Source organism: Haemaphysalis longicornis, unplaced genomic scaffold (assembly GCF_048455015.1).
Source record: "Haemaphysalis longicornis isolate Haplotype H1 unplaced genomic scaffold, Haemaphysalis longicornis Haplotype H1 scaffold_8, whole genome shotgun sequence".
NCBI classification, from domain to species: domain Eukaryota; kingdom Metazoa; phylum Arthropoda; class Arachnida; order Ixodida; family Ixodidae; genus Haemaphysalis; species Haemaphysalis longicornis.
In genome coordinates, this window is record NW_027526445.1 from 158,294,248 (window position 1) to 158,320,566 (window position 26,319).

General features: G+C 45.5%; 1 protein-coding gene and 1 long non-coding RNA gene across 4 annotated transcripts in view; both read right to left on the minus strand.

The window, feature by feature from the left end:
• Positions 1-11,122: 11,122 nt before the first annotated feature.
• LOC144150064 (uncharacterized) lies at positions 11,123-17,306 on the minus strand. Of its 2 annotated transcripts, XR_013318418.1 has the most exons (4): positions 16,846-17,306; positions 13,601-13,736; positions 13,437-13,492; positions 11,123-11,286 (listed from the first exon to the last, which is right to left on the minus strand). It is a non-coding gene; the product is annotated as an uncharacterized LOC144150064 (long non-coding RNA). The 2 variants fall into 2 exon arrangements; XR_013318417.1 differs by lacking the exon at positions 13,601-13,736.
• Positions 17,307-23,640: 6,334 nt separating this feature from the next.
• Positions 23,641-26,319, minus strand: part of Klar (klarsicht) — a 277,161-nt gene continuing 274,482 nt past the window's right edge. For both annotated transcript variants that reach the window (XM_077681680.1, XM_077681679.1), the window contains exon 22: positions 23,641-24,519. In XM_077681680.1, coding sequence (XP_077537806.1) covers positions 24,492-24,519 — 28 coding nt within the window. In that variant the 3' untranslated portion in view covers positions 23,641-24,491. The remainder of the gene's footprint in view (positions 24,520-26,319) is intronic.

The window sequence follows — 26,319 nt, forward strand, 5'->3', positions numbered from 1 at the left end:
AATCTCGGTGCTGGTGCGTGGCGAGCACCGGGTGTAACCGTAGCCCCCACATTCAAGTTGTGGTCCCGTGACGAGGAATTGTAAGCGGGAGGGCAGAACGCGCGAACGGGGCATCTTTCTTTTTCTTGCTATGGAGCTGGCTTTAAAAGGGCCAGGCAGTCAAAATACAAGTCTGTTATGCAGCGCTTGTCCTGCAGCAAACGATGGTTTGTTCGCTGAAAAATAATTAATTTGATTCTCCCGCCAAATCGCTTGTTTTCATGACGTCTACCATGAGTCACAAGGACGGGCCTTCGAGTGAACTGCGCTGTTCAGTCTGCAGTGGCACGGGCGCTGGATGAGAGCGCACGCAAGGTGCGCTTTTCATCCAGCGGCCGTGGTTGTAGGCGTGTTGGTCGGTTGCACACGCAGTCTTCTCTGACTGCATTGCATTGGAAATGTAAGGTGGTCTGCAAGAGTGTGAGAAGTGGCGACGGTGATGTCGCACACCCATAGCAGTGTGTTTCAAGATGCATCTTTACGCTGAACGCCGCTAAGCCTGGCACCGAAGGAAGCGCGTCTCTTGTTTGTGAGTATACTGTTTATATGTGAGCTTTCCTTGCCATTTTCACTACTCATAGCGTGAGCGGTGTTATTAAGAATTAATTTGTCTGCATAAATATATTTCAGGGCTGTTCATGTTACGATTGACGGGTTCACGACATCGCCGCTCAACGCAGTTCGCCATGCATGGGACGTTGTTGAAGAGGTGAGCTCACGCCACTCAACATTTCAGTGACTTGTTGTTTTAATGCGCGAAACTGCGGTTTATTATAAACTTAACCCATTGTTCGCTTTTGCCACTCACTTTGTGAAGGTCCAGCCAGCCTGCGGCGAGCGAAGCACGGCATGGGCAATGGCCTGTGAAAAATTGCTTAAACGACGAACTGTCTGCATGCTGTGTATAAAAACAGAGCAATAAAGATATTCATTCATTCCAAGAGTTCTTGTATTTGTGATACAGGTAACCAACGCACTGCAGCGGCAGCTCAGATGGAGTGGCTGCGGCAGTGTGATGAACCAACCAAAAGTGCAACAAGTTGGCGGCCAATGGGAAGACCTATTGGCGTTCCAATGGGTCGGCCAATAGGTCGCCTAATTGGACGGCCAATGGGTACGCCAATGGGTGCCTAAAACATTATTGGCCGGCCAATTGGTCGACCGAACGCCAATAGGTCGGCCAATAGTTTTTTTCGGCTGGGTTATTTGTACTCATGGTGGGTGGAACCAGGCGTACAGGGCCGCAAAAGGCAGAATTGCCCATACCAGTCAGGCTTGCGTATCCAGCCTGGGACCCAAATTACAGTTAAAAGTGAACGAGAGAAAGGGGAGAAGTGAGGGGGAAAAAGTGGGGAGAGAAAGTAGGAGGAAGCAAAGAGGGCGGAATGGCATGGCAGTGAATAAATACAGAATGCAGATCAGAGTAAGGGAAAACGTGGGGTGATGACCAGGTAGTCCAGTGGCTACTTCAGGCACTGTGCAGCCTTAGACACAAGTCGGATGTCATCATTTTCAGGTGGGAATGTTCCGGCGAGGTCTGCTGGAAGCTGTCGCACTCGGCAGAACGCTTCGCCTGGCACAGAAACTGCCCCTCTCTTCCACCTGAATTATCGTATGGTTCCCCGACCATCTTCGGAGATGGGCAACAACTCAGCGGATCGAATGGCTAAAGATAGGAAAGGGGCGACGTACCAGGTGTTTATTTTTTTGTCATTCAGTCAATTTTTTTGTTGCCCTGTCCTTTTGTACTCGTCCTCTACCTTTAAAAATGCACGTACCAAAGCAAAATATTTAGGTCATCAGCTTATGATATTTCTTAGAAGTGCGTGGGACCTCATACCAAAACCATGATTAAATAGAAAAAAATAGCACAAAGCTATCCGCTTTACTGATGTGCGCAACACAGAAAACATGCAAATAATCATTTATTTTGCTTTTGACTGACAGAAAAATACAACAAAAAACGTAGATTTACCTGATTAACAGTTATGCAAATAAAATAAATGCCTACATAACTGTTCTATTTCTTGCATAATTTGTTCGACAAGCTAGTCCTCTGTTGCTTTTTTTAGTTTACTTACACGAGGCCGTATGGGATACGCCCCTCTCTTATATCGCCATCTTCGTGCAATCGTCATGCACTGACTGCGCCGCTGGGCACGATGAACGCAAGTCAACGATTTAAAAATATGAGCTCTCAGCACCCGATTTAAACAAAGTCCTTCTTTCAGAAACACAGATTATCAAGAGCTGTCTGGTGCATACCTTAAAGCTGCCCTTCGGCACAAGTGCATATGCCAAGTAGATAACACACGGGAACCAAGTAAACACAACAAACAAAATCCAGACAGAGAATATTTGACTAGTGCACTTTTACAAGGCTGCAGCAGAAGCAGCACCCGTGTATATGCCCACACGAGCTATTTGCCACATGAATGTCTATACATGTGATTCACCAAGCCACCCCTCACGATGAACGCTGCACCACAAATGTTGCACCTGAATGGTTTCTCTCCAGTATGCGTCCGCCTGTGCTTGTCCAAGTGGATCTTCTGCGCAAACCTACGAGAACAGAAGTCGCAGGCGTACGGCCTTTCACCCGTATGTGTGCGCATGTGGCGGTTCAGACACCAGTGGCTGTAGGTGCTGTAATTGCAGAGGGTGCAAGACCAGGCCTTCCTCTCTTCCCCGTGGCTGCCGAAGGCTGTCCTACGCTCCAGAACACCATTCACACTTGTGATATCACTGTCACTCAAGTCACCACTGCAAATTATTCCTTCTTGTGCCCGTTTTTCCCAGTTCTTCGAAAGTTGGCTGGACAAGGCAAGTACTTGGGTGAATTCGCTGACATCCAAGATTGGTCGTTGATGCAGGTTGTGCTCATGAGTTTTGAGCCGAACATCTGCAAAACAGACATGAAACCTTTGTGCTGTCACTGGAGCAGAACCAAGCAAAGCAAGAACCCCACACAGCAACTCTTATCAACCTGTAGCAAACTGAAGGTTACCTTTATTGATGCATAACGCAGATTTATATGTTTTACTGTTATGATAGACACTGCAAATACTAACCACCTTAAAGAGTTTAGTGCTTGTTCAAACGTTATAGTAGCACAGTAGTTACAGGAGAGCAGAATGAGTGTGCCATATCAAAATATGATATATCATTGATGACCACATTGGAACATCTAAGGTCTCCGTTTCATTTTATGACGGTCATCATAAAAAAATGTGCACCTCTAACGTTGCTGAATTACCCACTTTTTACTCCTGCCAGCAGTGGCCTCTAGATGCTGATGCTTACTGCCCAGAAAAACGTCATAAACCCCCTAAATCATGCGGCACATGCTGAACATTTCAAACGCAAATTTTTTTTAGGTACACATATTAAACAAATGTTGAGCAAGCTCATCAGGGAGGTAAGAAAAATGTTTTTCCTTTCATTTTCCCAGCAAGAAGTGCTCAATTATTTATCGTTCGTTGCACACTTTGCCTCTATTTCTGTGAAGCTCATTTGTACATAATGGGTGCTCAATTACCGTGGGCTACAAAAAATTCAACCCACACCAGTAAACCATTTCCAAATAAAAGAAAAATGACAAGGCAACTGCTATTCACAAAACTGGGAAATACAAAATTCGCACCATAATCATCGATACGATATCAGTGTCACCTCCCTTGTTTATTTTTTTTGATAATCTGCAATTGTGAACTCAGTAACTTCTCCCAAAAGTAAAAATCAATTACGCAAGTTTGTATTTGAACAAAAAAATAATTAACTGCATAGTGAAATGTTTCACTTAAACGTTATTTTTATACCCCATTAAATTTGCTAGCTTGACGAATCCCAACGTTAATAACACAAGCAACCAAAGACACGTTGCACAGGGACACTTAGCACACCCCAAATGCCCTTGCCAGAGGGTTATACATGGGGGGGGAAAACAGCCACCAACATGATATGAGTGCTGCAAGAATATTGATATAACAAACAAATACCACAATGCAAACCAGAAAAGAAAGCATACATATTACACACGAACCAAAGAAAACTTGCAAAGAACATCCGTTGGAATCCGTTACTCCACTGCAATCTGTGCAATCCGTGGGTAGCAACAGGATATACATACAAAAACAAGACAAGAGGGCACCTGGCATTCATAATGAACCCGCCGCGGTGTCTCAGTGGCTAAGGCGTTGCGCTGCTGAGCACAAAGTCGCTGGTTCGATTCCCGGTCACGGCGGCTGCTTTTCTGATGGCGGCGAAAAGCAAAAACACCCGTGTGTTTGAGATCTCGGCGCACGTTAAAGATCCCCAGGTGGTCAAAATTATTCCGGAGCCCTCCACACACCTCATCGCTTGCGTTGCGTCGGCACGTTAAACCCTACAATCAATCAATCAACATTCATAATGAGATCATTGGCAGAGAATGCATCAAATGGTGCATTAAAAAAAAAAAAAATCTTGGACAGTTTGATGATTTAACTGCAGGTGCAGAAGCTTACAAAGCAGTTTCCAAAAAAACCGCGCAGCAGGAATGTTCTCCTTGGTGGGTGTAAAATACTGCTAGGATGCAGAGCATCTGTGCAGGCTTCAGAGCAGACAGATTTTTCGTGATAATAAATTATTGGGTAGTGGTGAGTTTCATTACGTGAGGATGGGTTGCTTCAATCGACTCTTGTACAAAGTGGAAGCATGTCACAAATAAGAGCATGGTCGGATGCCTTACAATAAAGGAAGGGCTAAATTGCAGGTAATGCCTAAACCAGCTGTGGTGGGTGATTCAGGTAGTTTGGCAAGATCCTCAAATTGTGCAATATTAATATAGCATCTGTAGTGAATGTAGACAAATCAGACATGCTTTGGATAACTTCATTGTAGTTGATGCTAGCCCAATAGTAAAGAAGCACAATCAATGTTAACTAAAGTGGTGTAGGGGAGTTTACACAAGTGAAATATGGTGTTTCATGCTACTTCTGACTGGTGCAAATGAGAAGCTCTAGGATCATTGTGGCAAAATTGTAGGATTATTGTGGCAGTGCTATATTAGATCAGAATGAAGGTTGACGCTTCTACATTTTCATAAACGTTAAAATACTTGTATCAAGAAGCTCAACTACTCTTATCCAGGAAATTAGTTGTAAAAAGGGAAGTGGACTAAAAAGTTGGTTTCAGAGTAAATGAATTGATCAAACAGATTAAGGCGCATGTAGTTATGGAATCAAGTTTGAAGTATGAAGGTTTGTTACATTGAAACCTGTGTGCGAAGTTTACGAAAGCGAAGGGCTGGACAAACACATTATACACATACACACATAAAAGCACACTACTAAATGACTATTTCTAGACCCTTTTGGAAAACAGTGAAAAAACAACAAACACACAAGAGATTGGTTGCAGTGTGGTTTGTGAGAAGTGCCTGCTAATTTATGTGTATACTATCATGCACTGAACACGAAACATGCTCCAATCAATGTATGCTTTTTGTACATTTTTTGTCTTCCTTTTTCCATTTTCCGAAAGGGTCAGTAAATAGCCACTTGTTAGCGTGCTTTTCAATGTACACATTATGTTTCTCCTACCCTTCGTATTTGTGAATTTAATGCAGTATTTTCAAAGTTATACTACTACTAACTATCCTACAAGCAAGCTCTCATAGGTTAAAAAATCCCTAAAACTCGGTGAGTTGTACATGAATTTAGAACTCTGATTCACATTTCCTACAGAAACTGCTTCAACAAGGCATCCATAAAGCTACAAGCTGGGGCCTCGGCGTTTTCATTTACGTTACTTGGCTGTACTATGTCAACTGTATGCTGATATTACTAACACCTTTATGATGTGACACAATGCCAATAACTCAGCAGAAAGTATGAACAGTCATGTGATATAAACAGTAACACTCTTCAAAGATTGCATACATCAATGGACACAATTTCAATAAGCAACATCAAATCTGTTTACCTTTACTTATACACAAACAGCAATCAGAGTAAGCACTAGCAAAACATGAATGAACCAAAAAGCTTTGTAATGAACAATGTAAAAATAGCACGCCTTGTACTTTCCGGTAACAAAAAGTTTATAAAGCTGTTCTACCCTATAAATTTTGTTATGGAATGAGAGCATGAGGCACAACTTCCCCAGTCTATAACAGGCTGACAAACAAGCAATTTTTTTACTTTGTAGTGCTATTCGAAGTTATACGTTTGAAGAAATTGCATATTTGAGCTGACAGCAAGCTAGACTCAGTATAATTTTGATATCAGCCAACACCCACACGAAACATGTGCCACAGTACACAAACTTTCAGTACTTCCATGTTGAGCTCACTGTGAGAATTAAAACAGAAACAAGCTTAATAAAACATGGTTGACATAGGCACCCGTTAAAAACACTCAGCATTTGCCAAGAAAACAGCGAAAAATTATTTTTTAGAAGTTTGCATGACCATTCAATGTTTAAAAGTCTGGTACAGGGTATTCCAAAACCTGTTTGTGAAATTTCTGTGAACCATGTCCCAAGCAAAAACCTTTCACCAGAGGGCTTGCATACATCAAGTGCAGTCGAAAGCTAAGTCTGCATTCCATGTCCCTAACCCTTCAGCCATCCTCTGTACTAAGTGTGCCTTGGCTTGTGTGAGAGAAAAACAGGTTCACAATCAACATGTACAACCAAACAGGTTAACATTTAAAGAGGTCCACACACATGTAGTAACGATGGGCTGCACTTAAAATGCTGCTAGCACGGAATCCTGACTTTTACTCCTGACAGTAGAGACATGAAGGAATTAATGTGAAAGTACTGTGCTCCGCACAAGTTAGTTCCCGTTTGAATGTCTGCACATGTGCTTCACCAAACTGTTCTTCACACTGAACGCAGCTGGGCAGGCCTCGCATCTGAACGGTTTCTCGCCTGTATGAATGAGAACGTGCCTCCTTAAATGGCTCGTCTGAGCAAACCTGCGCGAGCACACATTGCAGCCATACGGTCTCTCGCCCGTGTGCGCACGCATGTGCACATTCAGGCACCAGTGCCGGTTGCTACTGTATGGACACAGCGTGCAGGCCCAGGTTCGCCTCTCCTCCCCATAGCCGACAAGCCCTGCTCCACGCTCAATGGTGCTGCTAACACTTGTTCCGCCACTGGTATCACTTAAGTCAGCACTGCTGTCATTTCTGTCTGGTGCCTGACTCTCACAGTTCCTTGAACTTCCGCCGGCGACATCTGGTCCTCGGCTGCGCTGGCAGAGATTTTTGCTTGGTTCCCTGTGCAGGCCATGTCTGCACATTTTGTGAGGTAGACCTGCGAAAAAGAAACAGAACCTTTAAAAAAATGAACCTCTCCACCAAAACATAAAAACAAGAATACGCAGTCCCATTTCCTACCAAAGCAACTGTACCGGCCTGAAAACTCACTGGACAAGTACATTATGCATGGTTTCACACATTCCAGTATTGGCATAGAAAAAAATTGCATTGTAATCAATCTGGAATGTGTTTAAGCTAGTTTTTAGCTCTGCTAGAGTTCACATAAGCCTTCAGCTATTTATTCTGCTTATAACTGGCGTGAGTCAGGGGTAATCTCTTGAACAAGGTGGCACGAAAAACGATCCAAGAAAAAGAAAAAGATGAGAAAACTAATTTCACACCAAGACACGACCGGATTAAAAAGCGGCGCCCAGCAAAAGCAGCAGCAGCAACCTCAACTTGGAGACGGACACATCTAACGAAAGCAAGAAAGCCCAACGCGCTAGTGCTGCAACGACATGCGAAAAGTATCTAGGCGAGAAATACAAGATCCAAGGGAGGCAAAGAGAAGCAGACTAGAGTGGCACAAAGAGGCTAGGTTCGGGAAAAGCAGGCCAGGCACGGTTGATGCTGCTGGGACATCGACGTCACAGCTGAAGCCTGGCCGAGGGCGATGGTACAGATTCACCAACACACCGCCATCCCGCATTTTGGCGGCCCCAGCAACGAAGGACGAGCGTCTTCCTGTAAAGGCATTGCACCATCGACACATATTTCGACGTCCCCCCAACTGCGACGCTCCCGAATCAGAGCCGTGCTTCAGAATGACGCTAACGACTACCAAGAGCCTAGTTGTCAAAGCACCCGCTTCTACGAGTAGAACCCCATGACTGTCCGAGCAGCGTCGCGACCACAGCACTGAGGCGCAAGCACCTGCATGCAGCGGTACGGCACCCTCTGCACACATTTCGACATCCCCCACAATGGCAACATTCATAAACCCAAGCCCCACCATGCTGGTCGCACTAAATCGCAAAAACAGCTGTGGGAACCAGCTCTTTATAGCCATGCCGCGACTCCTCCAGGGACAACATCTGATGATGATGAAAAAGGTTGGAGGTTAATCAGACCCTGCAAATAGTCTTGCACGATGACTTCACTGCCTCAAAATTGCATCTTAAAGATTCATACAGGGTTAGCATAGCAGTAATCAGTTATTGATATTGTGATTTTGCAGAAGCTGCCCTGCCTATTAGAAGGTTCGTCAAGTAGTGGAACTTGTCCGTACACCTTAGGTCAGCATTCACGTGAGTAGTACTTTCAAACTGGCTCTAAAATTTGTGTCAGTTTCTATGATCACCCTCAAACTTTGTTAGCTCTATTCTGGGAGGTTTCGTGCATTTCAGTACAGTCTCAGCAATGTGGGCTCTTGTCGGTGAAAGTTGCCTCTCTGGCTAGCTATTCCTCGCGGCCGATGTTGCACAACAAGTTTCACTCGTGTGACAGAAGACAAGTGGGAGCGTGCCAGTAACCAGGCAGTTTGTTGCCACCAGGGTGAAGCAGTTGGCCCTTTTCCTCTGCACTAGCGCCACCAAATGGCAAGGTCTGGTGCATGTCACGTGACGAAAGGACAGGGCTCTTGACTTTGGGATGGGATAGCGGGCGGACGTCTCGGCGAGCTGCTTTGTACCTGGGGAATGCGCCACAAAGGAATGCTTCCAGGTGAGCTCGGAGCCTGCAGTCGTGTCCACACGCACAGGTCCCGTTCCTCCGGTATTCCATAAGTGAGTCGAACTATCTCGGTCTCTAGCGTTATATTTAATACCTTGCTAATAATCTTACCGTTATGGCCTACGACTAGTCTGTGTGCAGTATATTTGTTTTGCACGTTGCTAAAAATTCTGTTATAAATGTATTGCCCTAGTACTCCCCTGCACTTGTCTGTCTCCGCAAACAACAGACCCATCTGATGCAGGCGCATTGGCGGAGAACGAATGGCTGCGGGGCAAGGAATAAGTAGTGTGTGAAATGTATACCCCAACAGAGCGAAGGCGAGACTTCCCGATCAGATGGTTTCAGGAGCAGAATCAAAGCTCTGCCATGATTTTGACGACGTCACTGAACTCTTGCGGGTGGTCACAACAGATGTCCTCATCCAGCTTCTGAATCGGTCGGAACATCAATTCGATTCTTTGGAGGGCAATAGCAAACCGCATGGGCGTGGTCCAGCTTTTGCCTCATAAGCCAGCTCCCATTTCATTTACACACCATCGAGCCTGGTTCACACCGTGGCTCACTGCCAGAGCATATGCTTCAGGGCCCAAATAGCTGGTTAATGAAACCATCAAGAAGGCCCCGTCATTGAGGGTTGGCAGGCCCTACCTATGGCTGCCGCATCGGGATTTTCGCCCCAGTTTGTGGGAGTTTCCTTGAGGACGAGAGAGGCCTTCAGACAACAGAGGGGGTGACTGAGCAGTCGAAGGGAAGAAGGGCACTAAAAAGGCCTAGTGTGAAGACATGCCAATTGTGAAATATCACAGGCATCAATGATGGTGATGTCCTCGGTGCAACGCCGACGAAGATAAATTGAACAGGAGCTACTTCTCCGCAACTTTTCAATGCTGTGATTGATTTTGATAGGCAGAATCTGAAAAAGGCATTCCAGCATACATGTTGCACATGTCTACTCCTCCACAAACAAGATCGGACACACAGCATGCTGCTGGCTCATTTCATTTCTAGCCTGCAATCCTGTTAGCTAAATTTAGCTTAAAGGGACCCTGCAACACTCTTCGTGCAGTGCAAGTAAACCTGCGCGTCGTTTAGATTAGACTTCCAGGAACACCCAAGCCAAATATTACACATGCACGTGAAGCGGTAAGTGCACAAATCGCCGTGAGAGACGCAGAAAAACCAACCGCGCTCTCTTCAATTCTCCTCATTATGCACCCCTGGCATGGCCTCTGCGACGTCAATCGGGCCATGGCTGTCCTGGCTGTCCTATTGGTTGTCACTGGTCAACTTTGCGGCTAAATTCTGGCATTTCCTGTGACGATCAGCCGTAGTCGGCGCTGTGTATGAACCTCGTCTATGTTCACATGCTTTTGGTGTTTCTTTTGTTTTGAGTGCGTGCAGAGTTTGAATGACGAACTAAATATTCCACTTTCAACGAGCCCACTCGACAACAAATGTTTATTGCTCCAAAAACGCCCTACCAGCCTGAGCACTTGCTTGCGAGCAGGCCACCATGCCTGCTTTTTTGTTGCACCAGACCGGAAATAGACCCGTCCACGTTGCGGGGAAAAGGACGAAACTCCCCGGCCTGTGACATATCGAAGGCCGCCGAACAGAACCCCGCGCACTGCCCCCCTCTCCGGGAGAGAGCGCGTAGCTTTCGTCGCGGTTGAGTTGAGAGGGAACATTTATGTGCGATTTTTCATCGCGCGTAGTTTCGGTGATAGTGAACGGATTTTCATAATTCTTGCGGGAGGAGATTGCTGTGACAATAGATTATACCCCAAAATACATTCCGAGTAGTCGATGGTGTTGCAGGGTCCCTTTAAGCATGATGCACTGGTGCGGCCACTGCTAGAGGTAACAGTGCCACGAGTGGGGCACTACTAGGGCCGCGGGATAGTTGTGGCAGTGCGCAATCATCACCTAGAGATAGAGTTAACTTCCTGTCGGCCGGTACAGTTACACAGTGCTTCGGGTTGCGCCAATGGCGGCGAACTGCGGAGCGCTCCACACGCTATCATGTTACCTCTAGCAGTGGTCACGCCTCTACATTACAAATAATTTCCAGCGCCAGATTACCATTTCCACTCACCAGTGTCATGCCCTGTAAATTGTGTATGAAACCCTTGGCACTGTTGGCTCGCTGGACAAATTGAGGGCTCTGCAGTTGGTCGTTGCCGGGCTGATCTTGTACTCTTTGGCGACACAGCATTCAGGTGCACAGATTCTGCCCAGGCTGCTTTTATAGGTTTGGCAAAGTCTGCATAAGAACAGAAGTCATTGCCAGTAAAACTTTATCAATGTCAGTCATGATAAAATCAAGAAAATTGTAACTATGCTCTAATGTGAACACGATGAAGTCCTAGTAGATAGCAACATAACTGGAAAAAGGATGAGCGGGAAGCTTTGTATGTGAAAAACTAGAGTTACTATCCCAAGCTGCACTTAGGCAGGTTCTGAATATCTGACACAAACTTAAAATTGTAGATCAAAAACAGCCCTTAATGGGGCCTCCAGTAGGGCCCCAACTTACGACTGTAAATGATCGACCTGGTCTGCTGTCACGTAGCACACAAACTTTTTGTGTTTATTCGAAAAGTCTCTGATAGCGGCGAGTCTCACCACTTCGAAACTTGCCTCAACCAAGTGCTGTTCTCACAAACGTGTTCTACAGTGAGCGATCTTCAGCTATACCAAATGAAAACGATTTTAGTAAAGGAAATAACTGTGCTGTCATAAGATAGTACTTTTACTGGATCAAGTCGTGGCAGTGACCAGGGATCAAAGAGGGCATAAAAGGACAGTGTTTTACTGCAAAACATGCTGCCAGAATCTTAAGTCCACACCCAGGCCTTAGCAATCCACACTCTTCTAATATTCTGCAATACTTGATCACATCAAGTAAAATTAAAATAAATATCCTATGTATAGTTCCTGCATGGTTTTCTTCAGCGACACCGAAAAACTGGCAAAATATTTTTATACTACGACAGCCATAAAGTCAACGAACTTACGGACTGAAAGACATTAAAGTTGTCGAAAAGAAAAGCCTATGTTTGAATTGCACAGTTAAAATCCTTCAAATTCGGCATGCCCATGCTTTGAGTCCTTAATCAGTTCTTGCTCCTGCCCATGCAATGACAGAAAAAGTTTGAGATTCCCCACTGCTCTCCCTTCACATCAAACGGCTCCAACAGTAGGCACTACCATTCTCAGAGTTGCCAGCTTCCAGTTTTGAGAAAATCACTTCAATGTTAGTTCTTTAATGTCTGAGTACTCAAATAGCCCGTGAGGTCTGACTGTGCTAATATCCCATAGATAGGCCCATTAGACAAAATGCGGCTGTCTTCCTTAAAAGCTTATACTTTTAAACTTTGCATAGACAAGCATGCAACAGAGGCAAATATTACTGCATTGTAAACATTGTGCCTGCAAGGCTCTAAACCTGATTGATTGATTGTAGGTTTAACGCACCGACGCAACGCAGGTGATCAGGCTCGCCGTAGTGGAGGGCTCCGGATTATTTTTGACCACCTGGGGATCTTTAACATGCGCCGAAATCTTGTACACACGGCTGTTTTTGATTTTCGCCTCCATCAGAAAAGTGGTCGCCACAGCCGGGAATCGAACCCGCATCCTCGTGCTCAGCAGTGAGGACAGCAGTGCTCAGCCCCAAGCCTTAGCCACTGAGCCACCACAGCAAGTAGGCTATAAAGCTACTTTACTGCCATCCATCATTAGTCGCCAAAACCTCGAGGCATTTTTTTTTGCACGTGCAACATACAGGGCTTGCATAGTGAAAACCACAGCCGTTACTAGGGCATTGGGCATGGCTATACTGTTCAGAAAGCTGTTGATTGTGTGCTCAAGTTGACAGCGCTATTATGCCTATTTCACCCGTCACGGCGGCTCAGTGGCTAAGGCATTGTGCTGAGCACGAGGACGTGGGTTTGATTCCCGGCTGCGGCGGGCACTTTTTTGACAGAGGTGAAAAGCAAAAACGCCCGTGTGTGTGATTTCAGTGCCCATTAAAGATCCCCAGGTGGACAAAATCAATCCGGAGCCCTCCACTATGGCGTGCCTCATCACCTGCATTGCATCGGTGCGTTAAAAACCTTGCGAGAAATTTAATTTTTCTTGCTGCATTGAACTGTGATAAAGACGTGTACTAGCCTGGATTCAGCAGACTGAATGCCGACACAATTCTGGTTGCTATAATTCAGCACAATTAGTCCAGAAACTTATGCTCAACAGAAAAATTCTTATATTCCGAAAAAAAAAAGCACTGAGTGGAACACATTTGCATGCTGAGATGAGACCAAATATGGATGAGATGCAGCAAGAGTTGCTGGTGCAACAACAAGAATAACAAAGTCAATGCAGAGCGAGTCGCGCGAATTGTATGCACACCGAGTCCTTCCCGGAGAAACTAGAGGGCCAATCTTCAATGAATGCACACACGTCACCTGAAATAAAAGAGCAACACAGTTATGTAACCAAGCTGCACAAAAGCATGAACTGACATAACCTCCAATACCATGATCAACACCTTGAAGTGCAAAAAAATTTCATACATGGGACGTGATGTACAAGGACAGCACCTGTCCCTGTCCTTCTTGTCCTATGTCAGGTTTTTTTTATCCTAAAGGTGTTTGTTATTGAGTACAGAAAAGCTTGAACCCCCCCGTTAAGTTGTATCTTCAATACACCCTGCACACAAGAAAAACAAAAATTACAGCAGTTTAAAGGAGCCATGAAGACAAAATACAAGTTGGGTTTATTAGAAAGACTGCTTAGTCCCGATAACAATGATACCAATATCATCGCAATGTTCGACCAAATAACGGAGATATTGAAGAAAACGTGTGTAGCAGTCATGACCCCCTAGCCAATTTCCCGCAACTTTTCTATGACGTCACGGAACCTTGTTTGTGCGATTGGCGGCCGCCTAACTGACCTGTCGCGACGACACATGACTGGACATCTGTAATGGGACCTCTAGTTCCATTTGACCGCATCACTTGAATGCTAACGTGCGGTTAACGCACTGAAAATTGTTTTATTGTTGGCCCGTATGACGTCATTCTTGCTCATAACACGTCACTGTGGCGCGAAATTTGAAAGTTTTTAAATACTTCTTGGTTTTTTTTTTCGTTAAAAAACATCTTTTGTGGCTGTAATGGAGCTGAGTGAGATACTGAATCCTAGTTCTTTCAAATTAAACGAATTTGTACTTTCTCTTCATGGCTCCTTTAAGGAATCATGAAGACAAACGTCAAGCTCGTTACCTTTAAAAGATTCTCACATCTGACTCCCATCGTGCAAATTTTAATGTAAACTGAAAATGCAGACAATAAGGAAGGCAAACTAAAGAGTGGAAACTCACCAGCCACTATTTTGCCCTTCTCCTGAGATGTCGCAGGATTAGTTTGTGCAATTCATGGCCCCCATAAAAGCTCCACCTTTAATTCAGTGATTATAGTCATGCTCCCAGTTCGCATTGCTTGCAGCGCTCCCTGCGAAACTCAGTTTGTGAATCCAAGTTTTTCCAGCAAGTTTTTACTCTGCACTGTCGATCATTTTTTATGACATCTGCCGTGGATGACCAATGACCACGCAACATTTTTTGTATGAGGCATAAAATTCTTCAGCACCAAAGTTTTCCACTTGTCTTGTTTCTAAAAATTCCACATGGTAACAGCAACAAAAAGAAAGACAAAGGACAAGAAACAGAAGATGGAATGAAGGCTAGCATTTGTCTCATCTGCTCTTTCTCATCCTTTGCCTTCTTGTTTGTGCTTTCCCCACTGAAAACAAAGCAACACCAACCCACTTTCTCAAATGTACATTTTCTTTTGGAAGACCCCAGCCAGAAAAAGGTCGATTACCCTTTGCTTATTCATCATCATCAGCCTGTCTGCGCCCACTGCGGGGCAAAGGCCTTTCCCATGTGCAAATCTGGAGCCCATAAATCCCCAATGCACAGTATGCGGTCTTCACTGTGCAAAGGCAATGGCAGCTGGCATGCACATGGATGTTCACTAACTATTCCCAAGTCTGCAGCAACACAAACACATCCTCACCTTGGAGGGCAAACACAGCATGCCACCGCAGCCCCCAGAGGTCCCCAATCTTGTAAAACCTTATGTAAGGCCAGAAATATTTTCGCCCATAACAAGCAACGCTGTCCTGTCACTGGGGTGAAGAGGGTAGTTAGAATGCTTTCATGCAATAGTTCGTCACAACATTACTGCCTATCAAATTGGGTGCAGCCACAGCGAAGTGCACAGAGTTCCACGAGATTAATCGTTTCCTTTCATCCAACATCCGCAAATCTCGGACAATGAAGTAACACAGAACATCCAAGTTATTGGCCGCCCTGCAGCATTGCTTGTGGTGTTTACATACGATTGCTCTCCACCAACAGAGCACTTAAAAATACTTCAATTGAAAACATCATCACCCATTTGCTAAGGAATCGAACGCCGCAGCAAGCATGCACTCGCACCAAAACTCTACTGGCCTATTTTCTCACTCGTCATTATATGGCGTGAGACAACAACTCATACCGTCCAGCCAAAAGTTGTCACACCAAATTTGGCGACACATAGTACGACACCAATTTAGAGCAGTTTTGGCACAACAATGCTATTTGGAGCATGATGACAGAGAACAGTTCAGCACCCCCCTTCTTTTGCTTTTTACTGCCTAAGGTAGGTCCCTTTTTCTTCATCAAAGATGCCACCCTTGGGGTGCCTCAAACTCACAGATGATCAGCATCGAGGAAAAACAACAGCCAGCTTACCCCTGACTGAATAAACAAACCCCGCAGTGAGTTGTAGACGCTGTCCAATTGTCATGCCAGATTAAAATACAGTATTTGTGGGGTGGTCTCGGTAGTTTTCAAGGGTATTTTCATGCATTTTTAGTGCCTAAATGCATACAAAGCTGTACTTTCCTTTCCATCACACTTGCAGCAAATTTACTCATGTTGGCTCTCACTACGAGTCTACAGCACCTAATTTAACAGATTGGTGGCATGATAAATGTGTACAACCTGCACATGAACAAAATGACTTCAAAACTATGGCTGTAACCTTAAATTAGAAGTGATTCAAAATCAAATGTGATGTCACAATTGCTACAAGCCATCTCGGCTTCCTTGTAAAATAAATCACATCAGTTTCTTAAAAGCTCAAGTGCCAGAACTTCTTGAAGACGAGTCAAAATTTCAAGCTGGGGTGCTTAATGCATAACTGAAGTTTTTCATGCAGTAACATCAGTTCGCCTCCACTGCCTGTCCCAAACAGCCAATTCAGGCTACTTCTTCCGTATGCTCTGCTTTACATTAGCCACCAACTCCTCGACTTATAAGAAAAAAAGAATAATCCTGCTCCTCACTCAGCTCATCAGGATTGCGGGAGCAGGACTATGCAAACACTGTGTGTTATGAGAAGCAGAAATGTAGCTCTACCCCTTCCTCAAGCGGGTCCCCTCTGTTTTGTGGGCCACAATAATACTGATAATACGATGTGTGTCAAGGCGTGCGTATGAATATTAGTTCCGAGACAAGCATAAACCCCATTTTGCAATAAAACAGTTCACAGAGTTTTTTTTTGTCGCCTCGTAGAAAATGGCATGATGTGATGTCACATAACTGTGGCCCTGAAAAACGTCAGCAACAACTGCTCCTGGGTGTAAGCAAAAGAAAAAAAAAAATGAATGACCTGCATTGAGGAAAGCCCACCCGTAATACTTTAAAATATTCAGTGTGGTTTTAGGAGGTTTTGAACAGATTAATTCGGTTGAAGCAGATTACTTTTTTTGAGATACCCCGCCGCCCGCTATGTCACGGAGCCGAGGAACGAAATCCGGTTGATGTACGAAGGACTTCGTTCACGTCAATGCGAGCCACGGGTCACACGACACAGAACGGCACACCACTTGCACATTACAGCACACCACAACCTCGTTGACGACGCTAGACAAACACCCTTCACACACGAACGGCATCGTCTCCACGCGGCCACTTCGTTGACGGTCGTCTAGATGCACTTCGCTTGGTAAACACGGACGCTACCACAACACGCGTCTCACGATATGGCACACGGCTGTTAACGGACTCCGAATTCTGCCAGCCCCACCGAGCGAGGAGACTGTCGAAAAAACAAAAGGAACCTCGGCCAATTTCACAGGCGACCAAAAGTTTTCCTTTTCTGCAACCACTCCAACGAAAACATTGAACGAATGCCACCATGCATGCCACCATGCCATCCATGCATAGAGTTCGTACTTCGGCCAATCGCATCGCGCTGTCTAGTCACGTGCGCTCGCCGGCGAATAGGAACGCGCATTTTCGCTTTTTTTGGCGCGTGTTTCCAGAGTCGTGTTCCTGGAGAGAGAGAGAGAGAGAGAGAGAGAGAGAGAGAGAGAGAGAGAGAGAGAGTGAGAGAAACTTTATTTGAGCCCCATTGGGCTAGTCTGGGTGGCGGGTGACCGGCGGTGGTAACCGGCCGGTGACCATTGCAGCTCGCTGGATGACCTTAGCCTGGACCTCACGGTCCGAGCTGCAGTCACGTCGAGGTTCCGTGGAGCATAGCGTCTTTATGACGCTAGTGGAGCAGGTGTTGCGCCATCTGTGGCGTTGTTGGCTGCTAGACACCGCGAGGCGAACTCCTCTGGGTTTTCACCAGTTTTCCTTTTTTTTTTGCTAAATCCACTGCGCTAGCCTAGAACACTCGGTGGTTGCCGCGAGGAACGCGCTCACCAGCGCTGGGAATTTTCGACGCGCCACTAAACCACAAGACTCAATAAAGACGTTTCTCTCTCTCTCTCCCCTCGGAGTTTTCGCCATTTTTTTTTTTGCTAAGGCAACTGCGAGCGCCGGGGACGCTCGGCGGTCACCGCGAGGCACGCGCTCACGAGCGCTCGGAATAATTCTACGCACCTCTAAACCACAGGACTGACTCAATAAATGTTTCTCTCCTCGGAGTTTCCGCCATTTTTTTTTTTTCCCGAGGCACCTGCGCTTGCTGCGGGGTCGGTCACCGCGAGGCACGCGCTTACGGACGCTCGGCATTTTCTTGGTATTTTTAACGCATTACGGCCAGCGACAACAGCTCTGCTTTTAAAAAGTACGCTAACCAAAAATAAGCTACCTCAATCAATCAAGTGACTCCTGCAGTGCCAAGTCGAGACCAAATTATAACAATGTTATGAGATCACAGAAGACCCGCCGCGGTGGCTCAGTGGCTCAGTGGCTAAGGCGTTGCGCTGCTGAGCACGAGGTCGCGGGTTCGATTCCCGGCCGCGACGGCCGCTTTTCTGATGGAGGCGAAAAGCAAAAACGCCCGTGTGTACGAGATTTCGGCGCACGATAAAGATCCCCAGGTGGTCAAAATTAATCTGGAGCCCTCCACTACGGCGCGCCTCATCGCCTGCGTTGCGTCGGCGCGTTAAACCCCACCATCAGATCAGATCAGATCACAGAAGGAGGCAATTATAGTACCAATATTACAACAATGAAGAGGTGCCTGCTCCCCTACAAGTAATCGGCCAATCACATTGACCAGCTGCCTGAGTAAGCTGCTTGAGTAGCAGTACTAGAACCTCCTCCTTGAAAAAAGGAGGACGCGTCGTCCAAGTAGGGGTCGACGGGTGATTAGGAAACAATGAAGGGGATAAATACAGAAAAGGAAGTCTTCCTGGGCACTGACAGGTCCATTTTCGGTAATGGTTTAACGATGAAAGTTATACAGATTTGTGCAATGAAGACCCATGGGCATTCACAGTACTCACGTTAAACGACTTTTCGCCCTTTCATGCCTAAAACTATTTTTATGCTTGCAAAGATTGCAAAAACAATTTCATGGTCTAAAGGGACTCCAGACATCACTAATCAGAAAAAAATTGGGTATATTAGGATGGACACAATGAGGTCTTACTTCTGAGCAACACCGTGGGGTCTTGCTGCTCCATGTCAGTTGAAAAAGAGCGGTACCTTGATCAGCATGGTTTACCATAAACGTAAAGTTGGTATTGCTATCATTTGCAATAACAACAAAATTGCACAATTTCGCTAACCTGTTATGAACCCATTGGGCAAACAGCTCGATGCGAGTCGACACACATACACAAGTCTTGTTTTTTAGCGGGCAAAAGTACGCGCTGCCTCTCTTTCACTTTTTGAAGGTCTGGGTACTGTCGTATCTTAACATATTGCGTTAAATATGCAAAATGCCACAAAGCCAGAAAAAAAAGAAAAAAAGAAAGTGAGTTGTTAATCCTGAGCAACACCGAGCATCAAAGGGTTAACTCAGTAAATGGCCACTTTACAAAGTGTGCCCTGATCAGTTGGGGGGTGTCTGTGAATGAACAACCTCCAAGGCACGGTGGTGCGGGGAATTTCGATAAAAGGCAAAAGTATGCAGAACAAGTCCAGGTGATATGGTGGAGTGTGGCTCATCGATTCACATTCGGCGACGATGCGGTGGTGACCCGTTGAGCATTGGTTCGGACGAGCCGCCACCAATCAGACAGCAGACAAAAGCCCTTCCATGAATTGGCGCGGGGGAGTCCTGCTACGCACTTCAAATAAGGAGCCACAGTCCACAAACCGCTGGCAGAATGCCGAATAGGGGATCGTGGAACCCCGGAGGTAGCGGCGGCGGCAGGACAACTTCTTGGAAAGAGACGAGCGATTAGCTCCCAGTAGAGTGCAAGAAACTGGGGGTCTCGCGCGCTTTAGCAACCGGCGTTGTTGGTGCGGATGAACCCCTTCCTTCTCTACTCTGGTCTCCGACAAGTGACAAGGGTGTGTTGTGTGTGTGTGCATGTGCGTGTGTGTGGTGACTTGAACGGGTATGCGCCTTCCTGATGACGATGCGACCGGACAAGAAAGTGAGCATCACCATTGGGCAGTATTGCTTTGGATAGTGACACCTAACCTAGGGAGCGAGTATCTAAAAACAGCTGGCTGCGGCTAGCCCAATGATTCCCCGTCTTCATCACTGTAAAAATGTAAATAAACCTTTTGAAGTTTGCTCCAAGAACTCTCCTAGTCCTGGCTTGGACGGATCGACGGCAACCGGCCCCTCTTTTGGTTGCAAATCACTTGTGATGTGTAGGCTGCATTGGTGAATAGTTTATTGATAAAAATTTCACCAGGCCAAGGAAGCGGACGTATATATAGGGCAACGAGGTGCCCTTTGAGGCTTGCCACATCCAAGCAATCCTATAAAGACTATGCATCGTGGGTTATTCCACTCAGTGTGTTGTTTTTAGTTGTGGAAATAATTATGTAAAACAGGGAAATGAACTCATCCCCTCCAGCACCTGCTCCAAACACCAGCAGAGTTGCTCCGACATGCTGTGCAGCATTCAGCCGAAAAAGAAAGCTAAATCTCTCTGTACAGACTGAGTATTCATGCACCCCCCCCTTTGGGCAATTGTGTTGATTTTGTAGCTTTCTTGAGCCAAAGTGCGATCCTGTTTAAACAAACCTTTCAAACCTTATATTTTTGCAATACATGGTTGATGGTTGTCATAGCCTCCTAGACCTTAGTTGTATGCTGCGGCTTCTTAGGCAAGTTGGTCATTCATGGTGGAAATAAGCGGACGTAGACACGGCACCGCGCTTGCGACTTGAAGCGCTGTAAAGACATGAAGTAGAGGGAAGCGCTGCGTCCAATATACTGTGTCCTTCACACTTCCTGTGCGTGTTTCCGCCATGTGGTATGACGTTTTGCATGGACTCCGATTCTCTTCTTGATTGAGTAGTCTTTTACTCACCAAAAAAAGCTGTGGAAATAAGTCTTCTGCCCAGGCCAACTATGATCCACCCCCCCTTTTTTTCCACCCTGGTCTTGAATTTGCAGAGCAGAATCGCTGCAAGTTGTCCATTTCCCAACAAGACAGCAAACACTTCAGAAGATGGACAACTTTTGGTGACAGTAGCGTTCACTTTATTCCACACATCTATAAAGGCCACTAGTGAAGTCGTACATTGCATGCAGTGCGGCCGCACCTACGTTACACCACTGCACATTGGTGCTTGCCAACCGCATCAGAAACAACGGCACCGGAAAACAGTGCAGCCCCCTTTCTGCATGAGCATCTGTGAGACATTCAATTCTTCCAGGACCCATACCTGCTTCTGCAGTATTTTATTTTCTTCTTCTATCAGCTTGTAAATAGGTTCATTTTATGGAAAGAGAGAAAGGGAAAGGGAACGAAGCAAAAAAAAATGAAACAACTGCTGAGAATTTGTCTGCTCTGACTAGATAGCGTCAACACAAAGCACGATTCCCGTCTTTGCGACATACTTGCGGTTGACATGTTGCACTTGCCAAAATCGTTTTTATCCCAGGCAATAAATACTAAGAAAAAAAGAAAAAGTGCCCTTGTAAAAGGCTGTTTTGACTCTTCAAACGAAATATTTTCTTAACAAAGTCGATTAACCATTTCGCGTGGTAATAAAAAAAGTGAAGAATAATAAACATGCTCTAACAAAACATCGGTAAAAGAATTTCTGGTTAGGAAATGTCATACAGTTTGCAACAATAGAACAACAAGGCGTGGCCGTTTGCACGACTTCTAAAGATGTATCAACAAGCTCTATAGGAATAACCGCAAATGGTAAGCCTTCAATTTGAACGCCATAGAAGATGAACTGCTTTTGTGAGAATATGGAAGCAGACCAATATGGTAGAATAAGTGCGCATCATTTAGTAGAAAAATATTTGCTTTGCAGCGTAGCAGTGTAATCACAGTATCAAGGCATTCTGGCTCCCTAGGAGCCTTTCGAGGACTTTCTGTATTGTACCGACACCGAAAATAAGGAGCACACCAAGCCCTTTTTGCCAGCAGACAAGGTATTGCGTTTTTTCACTGACAACTGTCATTCCCAAATGACTGCCCAAGATTCAGACAAGCCCGTTGCTTAATTAAGCACTCTCAATGCGAGGGAATAAGGCACGATACACTTTTCGAGGTACACAGTATCGTCTTGGAAAATAAATTTCAGCTAACCTGGCTGATGACAGTTACGATCTGCACGAGGGTAGTGGTGTGAATGGTTTAACGATCTTACACGCAACAGAGCCTGAAAAAGAAAAAGTAATACATGATGTTTTTCACCATGACGAGTTGTTTTTTTTTTAATGTAGAAAGATTCTGTGCAAGCAAAGACTAATTGATGAAACCCAATTGGTTTTAGACTGCACGAATCCCCATTATGACCAATACAATCCAACAATGTACGATGAGTGTACCAAGGATGCATACAAACAGCCACTCACGGAGTGTAACAAGCGCTCAACCCAACATAGTTGCGCGATTTGTCGATGTCTGCCAGTAAAGATACTTTATGGGAGAGTGTTGGATGTGCCGATGAACGTAACGATCCAATTTGAGTTGTACACAGTGAGGACTTGGAAAGGGTATTACGATGGCGTGCGCTTAAACACAGGTGTTTCACTGATGTCACAGTTTGACAAACAGAAGGATGATGCTGACAGGTACGCTTCTGACGCAACCCAGTGTTTCTGATTTTGAACTGTACTATACACAGAGGTACAACCTTCAGGGGCCTTTCTAATCTGCATTCCATTACCGCGTCACCCCAGACTGGACTCTAGACGACGCCAGAACACCGGAAAAATGCAATATAAAACCTTTAGAGACCTGGCAAATGATTTCTCACAAGATGCTCTGATTGGGAGTCCAGAGAATAATGAAAAATCCACAAAAAAACAACAACAACTACTAAACCTCAGAGAAATGCAGCAAAAGATGCGATATGGGATGCACTCGGTACGGCGTGATGTGAAGCATGCCACGTAAACCTTCGCCCCTTATGCACCGAGCCATCGCACTCAGCACCAAAGCACTACCAAACAAAGACACACTAAACACTCACCGACACAAAAAAAACTTGCATGCAATACAAGCTTGAAAAACACGATTTGGCCCCTGACTTAATAAAAAAAAAAAAAAAAAAAAAGTAAAGAAGGAAAGAAATGGAAGATAAATGTTTGTCACAATGAAAAACTGAATGACGAAAACCTTACCGCTACATTACCTCGAAAGGATACTGGTTACAGCAATAATCCTCCCCGGCATAACAACAAGCGGGCCGAAACTGCTCTTCAAACGCAGTTGCGACGCCTTTCAATAAACCCTTGGAAAACAAAAATGCGAGCCAGGAAAAAACACATCCCTCCGACATTCATTCTTTCCCTATGACCCTTTCAGCGAGTGGATGATATGTGAGCAGGCTGGCAATGAACAGCTTCCATGAACATCATCATAATCATCATCATCATCATGAGGTGCCAACCACTCCCCAGTCCCCCTCATGCTGTAGACCCTTGTGGCTACCAGGGGACCACATTCGAAAGGACGCTGTACTCTGCATCGACAAAGATGATGGTGGCGCACTGCCACGTTCCCAAGTCCCAACACACTAAAGCCTGCCAGCTGCATGAAAATGACATCAAATATCAGGGCGCCAAATAACAGACCTGACTTTGCCATCCTTGCTTTGAAGATGTGAAATGAAATGAATGAGTCAAGCGAACGAAAAATGTGGTGTCCCCCCCCCCCCCCCCCCCCCCCCCCCCCAGGTCCTTTTCAAGGTCTCGAGTGCAACGGGTGACAGTTCTCGAGAGTCTATAAAAGGATTCCGTGAAGCAGCAGCATCTGCGTATATTATAAGGGATGATGAACCTAATTAAGAAAAAAAAGAAGTATCACACCAATCATCATTGCCTACATCACAAGTAAGTGTGCAAAGGAACTTTTAAGCCAGAACTCCACACTGCGCTTTTAGAAAATAAATAACGACAATGAAAATGTGTGCCTCAATGAGTGAAAGACGTTTGATGAATAGTTGTAACCTATCCAAAAAACAAAAAGAAAGGAGCAATGGGTTCTTTTGCATCACTCCAAGTGTCCCTTTAATGTCGTCAATGCTGGTGCATGGCAATAGTGTTTCATGCATGATTCTGCTCGATCTGGATGATGATGGTGGTGAAAGTGACACGATGATGACGCACCATCTCTCACACGGATGCACGTTTAGAATGAGGAGGCACCACAGACACGCAACGAAAACGCCAAGGACACAAAGAGAAAGAAGTCACAAAGCAGTCTCAAACACGCAAAGGAGAGAGGCGAAAAAATTGAGAGATGTCTGGAGCGGCAAATTCGCAGCCCTCGTCACTTTCTAAAATGGCAGTGGCGGTTCTTGTGGGCTTCTCCCCTGATGAGCGTTCCATGTGCGATGTGACGTCGTAGGAGAGAAGCTTTCTTTCGTCCCACTGGACGGTTACGCACAGGATACATCTTGTGGGAGACAGTCGAGAGATCCAAAAAGTGCCCCGGGATCTCGCGTTACTACCTACAAACCCTTGCCCCCTCTGAAGCGTGGCGGCAAGCTGTGCAGACGTGTCTTCCGGAGATGCGCTAGATGGGAGGGGGTCCCTGTGTGTATCTGCAACAACAAATGGTAGGGGAAGTGTCAGCACTACATATTTACAGACTCCCGAAACGCCATGTACTAGGCGGCCACGAAGTACCTCCGCCAGCGATTACAATTCGTGCGCACCGAATAACTCTCAACTTCTTTCAAAAGACTATTCCCATTTTCCTGTTATGTTGCATCTGATAAATATTCATCAGGGTTTCTATTATGCCATGTCTAACGAGACCATATCACCGCTGTTGGACGGCCATTTCGGAAGATTTCTTGGTTGCAAAGAACATAATGTGAAGTAACGGGCACAATTAGTCGCATCATCATCATCCTCATCATCAACAGCCTATTTCACTCCACTGCAGGACGAAGGCCTCCTCCATTGACCTCAGTTGTCAGTTGTCAGCTCGTTGGACCACATGGCCAGCCCAACTACATTTCTTTTTCTTAACATTCACTACACTCGCAAAATTTTAGAGAGCATCTGAATGAGTTCTGTTTGTCACTGCCGGAAAGCTTTACACCTTCCAGAGTACTCGCAGACATGAAAGAAACAAAGCACCCAGTCAGCAAGTCTGCAAGCCTAGCTCCTTTCAAAACACAACATATGTAGCTAAGCCCCAGAGCAGAAAATTCAGATTTGATACATTGTCACACACTGAAAATTTTTTTTGAGCTCTGTAAAGTTGCAACTTGAGAGCTGGGTGAAAGCTCTAGGGTATATCGAGCAAAAATATACGTTGTTGATAATAAATTCACGCTTGTGTTTTGTTTAAGCGCAACACTTTCATGTGCCTCTAAAGCTCTCTTAGGATACAGGTGCTCCTTTCCAGTGTGGCGTTTGAAATTACCAGTGTGGCGATTCAATGGTGTGGCAATGGTGTGACCAGTGCGGCGATTCAAATTACTGACCCCACACTCTCAAGGTCACACACAGTAAGGCCCACACAAACTGTGCTTCCACGTTTCTATAACACACATTGTTAATAATAATACTATCGTCAGCTTAAGCTACACTTCATTTGAACAACTTGATCCATCACTCACGACCGTCTGAGCTGAAGGAACCCTAACGGTTGAACACCTTCTTATCGTAGCTGAAACATCACGCATTTCATACCTCTCTCGACTTTTGTTCGATGGCATCCCATGCCTTCTTTGCGTAGAAATAAATAATTTAGGCTAGCATTTGTCTCCCCTGTTTCCCTTCCATTTTTTTCGTGACATTGAAGTCATGTCACAAAGTCCGGAGCAAAGCCAGGTCTCGACATTACACGATCATCGCCATGTTCCCGAAAAACGATTCAACAAAACTTGTTGAGCTTGTCCATGGGGGCTGCAGTAAAACAAGAACAGGGTGCTAGGCAGATGAGGACGAAGATAGGAACGAGCAACGTACATGCCGTTTGTTGCTGCTGTATATGTCAATCGACCAGATTTAGGGGAAATCCCCAAGGTGGAGTACGTTTCTGCGGAGTAAAGTTTGACATCCACCCGAATGCAGCCGTACGGCTACAGAGGAAAGCTAATGAGCTTCCTCAGAAACTTCACAGTTGAAGAAAAATTCGTCCTGGTCCAGGATTTGAACCCGGGACCACGCTTATTAACTGGAGTAGTCGCTCTACCAACGGAGCTAACCTGGAGGCTAGTCGTTTGTAGCACGACAGTGAATTGACCGTTACAGTAGAACCCTGTTAATTCGGATTTCACAGGACTGGAGGGAATATTCGAATTAACCGAGTGACTGAATTGTCGCGAGCACGGTCATAGTGGTGGTTCAGACCGCGCACACTGTCCAGCAAAAAAAACCACGCTAAT